The 12,335-nt window shown below is 32.4% G+C and overlaps 1 protein-coding gene across 1 annotated transcript; it reads right to left on the bottom strand.

Annotated features, from left to right (window-relative positions):
• Nucleotides 1-6,749: 6,749 nt before the first annotated feature.
• Nucleotides 6,750-8,826, bottom strand: LOC108995151. The gene is made up of 5 exons (XM_018970650.2): nucleotides 8,302-8,826; nucleotides 8,134-8,210; nucleotides 7,973-8,009; nucleotides 7,755-7,866; nucleotides 6,750-7,617 (listed from the first exon to the last, which is right to left on the bottom strand). Exons 1-5 carry the CDS (start codon nucleotides 8,558-8,560, stop codon nucleotides 6,936-6,938), a joined length of 1,167 nt encoding a protein of 388 aa, XP_018826195.1. The 5' UTR covers nucleotides 8,561-8,826; the 3' UTR covers nucleotides 6,750-6,935.
• Nucleotides 8,827-12,335: the final 3,509 nt, after the last annotated feature.

Genomic DNA, 12,335 nt, shown 5'->3' with positions numbered 1-12,335 from the left:
ATTACGCGGCGGTTACGCAATTCACAGTTGTAAGTATATTTTCTCATTATCGCATTCCTATCATGTTCGCCGGAGCATCCATCAAAGCTGCGGAACGGTTATGGTCTTGTTTTTGTGTTCGTCTCTCCCAACCTCGTCCTCTATTACCCGAAGCACGCATCCATTGCCCATACGGAAATCCTTCCGTCTCATAGCTAATCTTCCTTGACTGCCATTGCTCGTATTCCTGATAACCAAGGCCTATTCTTACATAGCAATAGCAGGAATCCGATAGACGTTCGTAAGTAAATCGTAGCCAACATGAGTCAATTGAACCAATCTTAATCTTCTTTCTTCTTGGAAGGGGTTTTGATACATCAATATAAATCCGAACGCGCACGTATTCCCCCCACTCCATCTCCCCCTTATCAATATCAACTTCCTCCACCCTTCCAATTGCATTACCAATAAGATTTCAAATATACTCATTTCTAGCAATGAGAGGTAAATCATACATATAAACCCAAAAAAGAGCTTCGGTAAAAAGAATCTGATGGATTTGTAGCTTCCCATCGACTTCTTTTACCATCACCAAATGTTTGTCAAAAGATCACATGCCATCATGAATTACTCGTTCCTTATGTCTAATATCTTCAAATTCTACAAGAATCAACACTGCTCCCAGATCGCTAAATTTGATTGTCTTCACCGATCACCATATTTTCTTCATTGTTTGCTTAAAAGCTTCTTTGTTGTAGTGTCGGTCAGTGAACAATTTGATGATTAAACATTTGCCTCCTCTGATAACCACAACCTCCAACATCTGTATCCACTTGGATTTCCTTGTATTCTTGTTCAGTAAAAGATAAATCTCTCATATAGTTTTTCCAAATCGTCATCCATTTTTCGCTTAACCCCTCTGCTAAGAATACAAGATAGCCTCTACTATTGAATCTTCCAATGATAGCCCTGTACGAAAGACAAGAAAAAACCTATACACGAGGAGCCTTCTGAGAGGAGTGCTAGTTATTTTTCATTTTAACCCATGATTGCTTACTCTTTTTCATGACCATGAATTTTAAGTATTCTAAAGTATTCTTATATATTTTCAAGTATTCTCAAATATTTTTAAGAGAAGTTTGATTTAAATGAAAGTAGTGAATTTCGGTTGAAAAGAAAAAACCATAATTTATAATTTGATACAACGCCCATACATTACATAAAAGACCCTTAATTAACTCGTTGTAGCAAATTATAACTTTCAAATTATATTTTACATGAATTAGCTATTTGAGATGAAAATGACTATTTATGACGAGAATAAATTTATTTTTATAGAAAATAGTTATTTTTATATATAAAAAAAAATTGACAACAAATAAGTAGTTCTTTTATAAAGTATTATTTATGATATATATCAACGGCCAAAATGTTAAATAATTAATAAATAAACCTCATACATTTTTCCTTAGTTTGATCGATTTCCTATATATGCAAACAAATAATAATGTAAAAAAACACTTTGTACGAGAGACTTTGGTAAGTGGTAGGACATTGGAAAGTTATTGGACAACCGACAATGTTAGGGATTCTGTCGGGGATTTCATTGGGAGCTCCTGCTTCTTTTTTTCTTTTTAGTTTTTTTAGTGATTAAGAAAATGTTGTTTAATAATATTGTAAATTTTCTTCTTTTTTTACATATATTTTTTAATATTTAAATAATATTTTCTTCATAAGTAAAAAAAAAAAAAAAAAAAAATTGGAGCGTGACAGCGAGAGCCTATCATTTTCCGAAGTTATTAGGCCGTGCTATGTTGTATTCTTATATATTGGGCTTTATCTGGACAACCCATATTCTGGGGCCCCGCCGTATATAGTTGTCTCTGTCTCACTTTGCATGCATGCTCTACCTCATCCCACCTGACAACGCCCACATGCTCCCCCCAAATCGTTCTGGAGAAATTATCATGCAATTTAAATGCATATCAAATTATTATTAATTAAGCCTCCATTTTTCTTTAACCCACTTTTATATTTTGTTGGTCTTATTAATCATAAGAGAAATATTTTAATTACAAAAAAAAATCTAAAAAAAAAAATCTACAAACTGATATTATTTGATATTATACGTTAAATTATAAATTTATTTTTATAAAATCTCTTTATAGATATAATTGCAGTTTTCTAACCATAAATATTGGTAAAATCTTTTACCTTTCACAAAAATCAAAAGCTAATTTGAGTAGAGTTCTTAGCAAAAGCTTAAAGCAGAGCGAGAGGGAAAAAAAAGGACTTTGGGTTATAAACTAAATATTTATAAAAATGCCAATAAATATATGCAGTATTAATTATTCTGCCGGACTACTGAAAATATTTCAAAACGTGAATTTTGTGATCATACTGTTTTCTGTTTTCATATAAATATATATATATATATATTTCATAAAATTACTGACGTTGTAGAATTAAATAAATATTTATAATGAGGTATTTATAATAAAAATAATGATTTATAACAAAAAATGAGTATCATAATTATTTTCATAGTAAATAGTTAATCAGAAATAAATATTTTTCTTCAGTGATCACCTAACTGATAAATTCATAAAATTAGTTTAGATTTATTAAACAAAGAGATATATATATATATAATCAATCATTTATCATATATATAGTACCTGCTGCCGGCTGCCATCTTTCGTTCTCTTGCATTCACTCATGATTCCATGATTGATGAATAATGACAATAAATGTTTTTGGCTGTCGTAAATTATTTTATTTTCGTACTATTTACCAGAGACATCGAGAAATTATGATTGATAGTTTTGATGCAGACCTTTTGATTTCATGTGTAGCAATCGATCATACGTAGACGTGAAATAAAGGCAAAGGCAAAATTTTAATTAATTAGCATATATAACATTTAAAAATCTTTTGAACAAGTTTTTAAAATATTTTACCAATTTTTTTTTATTTTTTACTCCAATTTTCTGAATGTTATTAAATAAAAAATAAATATGCAACTAATTTATTTGTTTGAAAAAATTCGAGATTTTAAATAAAATAAAAACTTAAAAACTTAAATTAGTAATTATTTATATTATATTTTTAATACAGCAATAATAAAAATATAGAAGTGATGCAGGAAGGAGTACCGTTCCTTATTTCCTTGTCACAATCTGAGCAGTATTGCCTCTTTCTCTTTAGTCTTCATCAATCAGCTTCAATGACATTGTCTTATTTTCACATGCTCCATTCTCATGCCAATAGCTCACCCTAATTTGTTTATACACGGCTGATCTCTGCACGTTGCCACGCTTCACCATTTTCACCACCATTTCTATGGCCACAGCTCCACTCATGTCACCTTTCAATATGGCCCCCGAAAATTCTGGAAAGGATCAGGAGCTTCTCTTCTCCGGTGACCCCAAGTTCGCTCTCCATGGTGAGATAATGATGCTCATATTCGTGCTGGTTTTCGCGTTGTTTCTTGTCTTTATTGCCTTGTTTCTGTATGCAAAGCGCCTTCGTGATCACCCCAAGCTAAAGCTTCATGGCCAGCCGGAGCTAGCTTAAATATTAATTGGGCAGTTGTCAATCTGAGTGATCATGCATGGCCGGAGAGATCTAGATCAGAACCACTGGGTTTTTATCTACCACTTTAATTTCTTTTTGGGGGGTTGTGGGTTCTTAATTTATTAGATCTAAACTTAAAGCACCCAGCTTGAGCTTGGTGGTTATATGTTTCAATATTTGTTATTATAATTTCCATTTGTTTATCCATATATTGGACGGAGTTACATATGGCCATGTGCCAAAGCTGAAATCCAACCCAGATCGATTTAAGTGGCTCTTTAGTAATCGATTCAGTATCGAAATTGATTTACTGCTGCAGCCGTTAAGAGTAACAGAAATTTGAATATTTTCATGTTATTGAGTTGAAAAACTTTACTCGTCATCTTCGCACTATACACCAAATATAATTTTTTTATTTTTTTTCTCTTATTAAATGTGTGGTATATAGATAATGCATAGAAGAAATCAATTGTTTATAAGGAATAAAATAAAGAAAAAAATTAATAAAAATTATATAAGTGTAGTATCATATGGTGTGTAAGGATGATGATCTGATTGAGTTTTGTTATCATATGTTTTAACTAAACCCAATTATACTATAAATAGTAGTTTGACAATGTGATGTAAATTTCAATTTTTAATAATAAAAATGTAATCCTGAAAATCTCTTATCAATCCTGTCGAATCCCATTGTCATAAATCTTATAAATTTCATGAAACCAGATCAAGTACCTAACATTAGCTAGGCTTGATCCTAATTGACTAGCTGTATGGAATATTTTTGTGGTTTGCTTCCACTTCCTCCTCCAATAATATCGCATCCTTTATGGAACCCTCACCATCGTTCACCCATTTTTGTGCTGGAATTCAAGTCTTTCAAGCATTGAATCACTCTTTTGAATATGAATAATGCTGAAATGTCCTTTCATTTTGACCGTTCGTATATTTAATTTTTTTTTTACTTACTAATTAAGGAAGTGATTATTAGTGTATTGATTTTTTTATTTTTTAAAAATATTTAAAAATATTAAAAAGAATTAAAGAAAATAAAAAAAATTAAATTTTTCTTAGACGGCACGCCCAAGGATCACTTTTGGACAGCAGCGTAGCATTACTCTTTGGAGATATTAATCTCAAGTTCATTCATTGAGTTCTTTGCTGGCTCAATTATTTTTGCTCTGTTATTTTCATGGTTGGAAAGATAATTTATTTTCTAGCCTTTTGTTATTGGATCTTGACCAAGGCCCATACTCGGCCTACTGTTGGCCCAATATTTGAGCCATGGTTGGCCATTTATGGTTTATGGCTCATTATTCTCAATTCAAAGTTTCAAACTTTTCCACTTTAATTTTGAGCGGATGTTGGAATAAAATATGGGTATGCCATTATGCCTGGTTTTAGTTACATAGTTCAACTGCCTTATCTCATATAATTATTATAATTTTTTCAAAATTCTATACAAAATATAATAAATAATTTAACTTTTTCAAATCTCAAAACAAAAATAATATTAAAAAATAATATTCTAATAATATTTTATTCAACTTTCAATTCTTATCTCATCTTATCTCATCTATGTAACCAAACGAGGCCTAAAGTCTCTACACTATACATCATCTACATAGCATAATTTGATTTGTAAGATTAAAGTTTTAAAATTTATTTTTTAAATTAAATTATGATATATAGATGTTGTGGTATAGAACTATAGATGCCTTAAAATAGAGTTATTCCTTACTTTTTACTATAGTCAAATCATTATCTCTTAGATTGATTTGATATGATCTTATATTTGAGTTATCCTCAATTCTACTACTATAAATATGAGTAGTTCGTGTGATGTAAAACTCAATTTAGAATAATAAAGATGTAATCTTTAAATTTCTCTCTCATTTTTTGCCTACTGTGTTTTTTTCTTTTTAATTTTCACTGCATTATTCCACACCATTATGTGACCATTATCCAACCATGATAAAATGTTGGATAGTGCCACGTTTTATAAAGTCGGATGAAATTAGGTCGATAATAGTGTAGTATATATGTAGCATTACTCTAATATTATCGTTAATTCTTTCATCGGCAACGCATTAAGCAATAAGTAATTATTAATTAATACAATCGAAGAACAGATAAAATGTCATTTCAATTAAAATTGGTGTTTATACAAGCAATTTTAATTACATGGCATAAATGTGGGGATCATAATACGGAAGTACCTTGTCATCTAGACTTTGGGGGTACTTAGTAATTTTCCGAGTAATATACCATTTTGCATCTGCTCTTTAATTGACAGAATAAATTCTTCTCAACATGTCAGTTTTGTCCAAAGAAAAAAGCAATCCGTTAGTGATCTCCACTCTCCAATATCAATTCATGTGCTATTTCTTTCATTTCCAATATTGAATTGGATAGAAATTAAAATAAGAGTAAAAATGTCAATCCATGGTTAAAAGTAAATTAATAGAGACTCGTCAAAATACCAAAGTTCATCAAACAAGAATCCTCTTACTCCACAAAAATAAAACATGCCTATATAATATATTAAGAATAAAAAGATCGTACCAAATCTAAAAGAAGTTATTTATGTTAGAGAAATGTTTTAACCACAAAGAGATCTCACAATTATAAATTCACAAACTAACGTAACTTGATCTGGTATGCTAAATTGTAAAGCTAATTTTATTATAAAGTAGATCTAACTTATCATAGCCATGTCAGTTTGTAAATCTATTTTTATAACTTCTCTTTATGTTAAAGAACAAAAAACAGTAAATTACTTATGAGCCACCACAACTTGATGATATATATATATAACGTCGATCTAATGTAATGCTATTTAAAGGCTTTTACACTACATACCATTCATATGATATAATTTGATTTGTAATATTTACATTTTAAAATTTATTTTTAAAATTAAATTATATTACGTAGTCGATGCTGTGTGGTCCATATAAATGTTTTCAAATAGAATTATTCGTGGGCAAAATCATCCAAATTAGCACTATAAGCTTTATGGGGCGTTTTTGTTAGTCTAATATTTTTTATGCATCCAATACACCATAAAGTAAGTCTTATGAAAAAAATTTGAATTTTAAATTTGTTATAATTATAATAAGTCATACAATAAGATTTTTTAAGTTTGTAAGCAGTAACACTTAAGCTCCAGTGTTGTAAATTTGTGCCGGTGGGAAGATAAAAAGCTGGAGAAAAACATAAGGGGGCAGGAGAGAAAGAAAGACAGACATAAGTACTGGTGTCTACTAATTTGAATATAATATTGAAGGTACGTACATACAACGACACAATCATGGAATGCTTTGTTCTGGACAAGTACCTGATCAAGATCATCGATCTCACTTTAAGAATTGCCTGCTCATTCATATAGTCAAATCCAGATCATGATCATGAGTACATGCCCTTCTTCTTTCTTGCTCCTTACCCGCATGATCTCGTCTTTCCTTCAAAATTTGATGACTCGAGGATGACTGTGATGAGTACAAACAAAGGGAGAGATCACTGATCTCAACTTTAGAGTCCCTCGAACTTCTCTGGTTCTCATGATGATAATCATCATTCCCGCTTGAAGTTAGCCGAAGAGATAGATCCAAGTCGAGCTGCTCGCATTCCGAGGCCTTCCTTTTCAACGTACTATTCCACTCTTTTACATTGGTTGTTTTGCTGAAATCTGAAATGGCATTGTCATTACAAGAACTTGTATGTTCTTGTTGTATTTCCGCTTGCAGATGGGTTACGGGTTTAAGATCACTACGAGTACTCGATATTCTTGCTCGAGTCTGCAAGCTGGAGTCGTGCTTGTGAACTCCATCTCTCAATTCCTGGGTTCTCCAGGCTGTTGGCTGTTTACAGAAAGTAGAATTCCCCGGACGGAAATTCATCATGCAATCAGTCCAATAATTGCTATAGCTGCTACCAAGGATCCTCTCCCCCACCTTTTCATAAAATCTAGTGGTACTGGAAATATTATTCATGGATCTACGGCCCGCAGTAAATCCCAACAAGTTTTCATAAGCAGTACTCCATGATGAAGCATCTCCAAATCTGTCTTGGAGAAAGAAGAATTTTATTATGAAGTTAACCCATTAAGGGAAAAAAAATCAGAAACTTGTGGTCCGAAACAAATAATTAATTACTTAATTACTAAGTTGTATAGAAACATGGTTAATTAATTCTCGTACCGGTAGTTGGAAATATGGCCTGGGTTATATCCTTGAAACATGGGTAGCTGGCTAAGCTTGAAAATATTTCGATCTCCGCTTTCCACATGATGATGCCTAGGCTCGGCTAATACTGTCATGCGAGGAACATTTATTTTCATCAAGATCCAGTCGATAATGAAACCCTAAAATTTTTGTGTTGATCAAATGGAAAAACATAAATTGAGATTTTGGTGTACCTTGGTCCGGATCATGAACCTTCTTGCTTCTATACATCTAGTGAAAGAAACAAATTAAGAGCAAAAAGTCAAATTACCAGTACGCTATAGATTAAAAGCTTATATATGGCTAGAAAATAGTGGTAAATGATCATATATCCTTTCTCAAAAAGTCAAATTACCTGTAAATGGCTCTTGACATGTGCAATACTTAGTCCTTTGATGTTCATCATCTGAAGAACCATCTTTGGTGTGGCTCCTGCACCAAAAGATTCAATAATATATTATGCAACGACCTCAAATTAATTAATTTACAGACGATTACTTGACTGGATAATGATAGAACTCACTCTCTTGTCCACCCATTATTTCAACAGCATGAATGAAACGAAGATGAAGATCAGGCGTCCACCGGAGCCTAGGCAACTTGGATCTCGCATAAGGCCTCACTGACGTCTTCTTCTCGCTCTCTTCGACAGTGCTGTTGCTTGAGCTTCCTCCATTAATAGGCTCGCATTCATCATCGTTCTCTCCGCTCTCACAGCTTCCATCCTCAATTTGGTCGGAAGGGCTTCTCTTCGAGCATTCAGAGACATCGCTTTCCCCCATCGATCTTTGATGATGTTTCTTCTTTCTTTGCTCCGGCCTCTTGGTAAGGGATTTATGGCAGATGCGACAAGGCTAACACAGAGGCTTTAGGTTTACATACCAAGTATTATCTTCGAAAGAGATCAACTTTATCATCTACGATCGCTCTTTTTTTTTTCCTCCTACATGCTGGGATTAGATCTTAGAAAGAAACTAGCATATCTACCATGGAAATACGAACTAATTTGCCAGGCGAAAGATGAGCTACAGTTCTGTGTATTGTTCTCTCTCTCTCTATCTCTCTCTCTCTGTGAAAACGAATTTAATTACATATTATATGAAGACTGATATATATGTGTAGGCAGGCATGTAATACATGTATGTTGTGTATGCATGGATGTCGACATGATGCATATATATATATATAATGAGATATCTCTACCCGGCTAGCTAGCTCATGTGACTTCAAATCTTTTATGTACCAACTTGAGTAGAAGAGCGAGCATCTCGGGTATAGACTAACCCCTGACCAGGACAAAGAAGGTGTGGAACCAATCACCATGCATATTAAACTATTTACACATTGACTATATATGCAGACAAGGTTAAGATGATAATATCTTCATTATAAACAATATTGTTAAACTAGTCTCTGAACTCCCCCGGCCCTCCCTCCATTTTAATGATAATATCTTCATTCAAACATTGTTAAACACGTGGTTGGACGGACCATTGCCCTAGTTTCCTTGTTAATTAATTAATTTGCTCGCAGATCGAGACAACTGATCATGTGGCCGGACGATCAAAAATTTTAATAAAATTCTGCAATATGAAATCAATAATTAATGAGCAAAACACATAGAAATTACTATATGATAATTTAAAAGGTAATTTGAAGACTTTAGTTTCTACTTTTACTCATTGAATGCATCATGAGAATCTCCCAAATCTGTGCTCGTAGTAATAAGTTAAACCCCCCTTCCTGAAAAAGGAAGACGGCTCCAAAATAAAGTACGATAGCTAATTACTCGCACGACTCTGGCCTTCTTAATTGTTTGTGTTCGTCTGTTGGAGACCAGGTTGGTGGGCGGGGGCCGGGGAGTCACTACGAAAAAAAATAGATTTTTATGTCTAATTTATTATAATTTAAAGATTTTTTATAATTAATTTTAAAATCATTTCAATGAAATTAACTCATCCTACAATTTTCTTGTAGTGAACTGACACTGGATAAGCGCTGAGTTACAAGCAGTAAATACAAATCAAGGTTGGTTAAGGATTGACGCGCGCATGCATGTGGACTGCGCGATCGATCGATTCTCCATAGATTGTTTATGATTCAGACCCAATTAAACCTAAAAAAAAATTAAATATTGAGATATACCTTTCGTACGTACGTAGCTAGCTAGCTAGCTAGGGAATCACGGGGTTTGTTCCTCTTTTCGAGATTCTGGCCTTTGCAAAACCATGTCACGGCCTTCTTTCTCCTTTGCTAAATTTTCCTTGATACTTTCTCTCATCATTTTCTTCAACCCATTGAAGAGTAGTACGCCAATGTTAAGTACTTGTGGTATTCCTTTCTCACCTTTTTTCAGGGACATTAATTTTTGGTACGCCAAACCACTGTTCACTGTTTTAAAGAAGTAAAGTATAAGAAAGTACTTGGAAAATTAGAAATGGAATTTGAGCAAGAAGTTGCCCGGCCATGAGCTAGCTAGCTAGCTTAATAAATGTGAGCAATAATATCTCGGTAATTTCCATCCCTTGGGTCGTGGTTGATCATCAGTGGTTATAAATTAAGGTCCATGACACCCCGAAAGTCTTGATCTTCCCGCAGGAATATATATTAATTAATAATGAATTATCAAATTTATCACGCTTTGAAATAAATGCAAGTCTTAACTTTAGGTTGCAACCTCGCAAAAGAAACTTTTTCATTCCTACCACGTGCATGCATGGGAAGTACGTACGTACCCTAGTGTCCATATATTGGCCGTGATAATTGGTTTAGGCTTTTTCCTTTTAATCACAAATTTCTTGAGAGGATAGTTAATTAGAGTCACTACTACATGATAAACGTCAAATTTGATTTCTAGATCAGGCCGGTTCAAGTACTACTTTTAGAACTAACTATGTCATCATATGCCAATTTCCTTTTAATTAAACCTTAGTTATTTTTACAGATGAGATGAGATTAAAATTAAAAAATTAAATAAAATACTATTAGAATATATTTTTTTAAAATTATTTTTATTTTAAATTTTAAAAAATTAAATTATTTATTTTATTTTATGTGAAAATATAAAAAAATTATAATAAGTAGATCAGATGAGATGAGAAGTTTTATAAAAATGAATGAGGCATCAACTTGAGCAATGATACACACAACATATTTCACAACACATGTTTTAAGTGATGGTAGTTTTGTAAAGTGATATTACTTTTATAAAATATTTTGCTAAATTACACTTCATTTTAAAATATAATGTATAATGTATTGTGAAAAATTATGTGTATGTATAATTTTTCCTTGAAAAGAATAATAATATACACTATACTCTCATCTTATTTTGTTCATACTAAGTAGTAAGTGATATATTTGTCACTATTAGATAATAAAGAAGCATATAATAAATTATTATTTAATGGTGATAAATATGTTACATGATCTTACTTAGTATGATGAAAGTGATATGATAATATGGTGTATATAATTTTTTGCTTATAATTCATGTGTCAAGTGCCTCGTTACTCTTAATTTGTTGATCGATCACTAAGAAATTCAATATAGAGAAACATCAAATATATGGCCGACGACTCAGAGTACCATCGAAATTAGATCACAGCAACCTTAATATATATTTCCCAATTAAAAACTGAGGTTGTTCTGAAAATATCCACTCCTTCAAACAGGCGCCTAGCCCTGTGCTGTGAGGTCAACGCCCAACAGTACTTGATTTGCAACCTTTTTCTTTGGAATTATGTGTTTTTTTATCCTATTGTTTAACCGCATAGGAATACGTGAGCCTATTAATGCGGATCTTGAGCATTATTTCAGAATGAGGATGTCGGTCGTCTTCTAGTAGTACTAGTCCTTCCGTTTATCATAAACAATCCTTCAGAGCCGTGAACCATTGATCAACATGATCTATGCATGCATGCATGCATGAATACATAATAACATCATGCATGTCCATGCTATGACATCTTCATACCATGCATGCCATGCACCATATATGGAACGTACGACAATTTCCGATCTCCAAGAACCTTCACAACTACTAGTATATATATATATATATATATATATATATATATATATATATATATATGTTCCAGTTTGCTTCTCGGAAGGCAGAAGGTATTCTCATATATATTAATTTCTTTTATATTGCATGCAAACAAACAGGTCAGAATATGCCATGCAAATTTTATATGATAAAAAACCAGAAGAAGCTTAAATTAGAGGCCTAGATCAGCTAGTAGACAGAAATGCTTCCATGAAAGTCTATGCATGCGTTTAACCGACCATTTAAAAATACCCACAACACCAGTACTACTGGAAGGGCTGCAAATTTTCGAAGCATGAAACCAATCTGTTCTCCAATAATTTTCTAATCATCTTCAACTTTGCAAAGAAACCTAATTTGTGCCCTAAATTAGTTTTCATCAGCGAGTAATGCTAGATACAGTTCTAAGTTGTGCAAGTATCGGACTTTAAAAAAGAGTATAATCCAGCACTAAAAAATTAATTTTTTTTTTATGTAGATTCCATATTTATTAATTTTTTTCGAAA

This window comes from Juglans regia, chromosome 4, assembly GCF_001411555.2.
Source record: "Juglans regia cultivar Chandler chromosome 4, Walnut 2.0, whole genome shotgun sequence".
In the NCBI taxonomy this organism is placed as follows: Eukaryota; Viridiplantae; Streptophyta; class Magnoliopsida; order Fagales; family Juglandaceae; genus Juglans; species Juglans regia.
Note: the sequence above shows the minus strand (reverse complement) of the source record. Positions and strands in the feature narration are given on the sequence as shown.

Coding starts and splice junctions, on each gene's coding strand:
- LOC108995151 (XM_018970650.2), bottom strand. CDS start 8,560: ATGGGGGAAAGCGATGTCTCTGAATGCTCGAAGAGAAGCCCTTCCGAC. Junction 7,867..7,972: donor GGTTCATGATCCGGACCAAG/GTACACCAAAAT, acceptor CTCGCATGACAG/TATTAGCCGAGCCTAGGCAT. Junction 7,618..7,754: donor GGCCATATTTCCAACTACCG/GTACGAGAATTA, acceptor TCTCCAAGACAG/ATTTGGAGATGCTTCATCAT.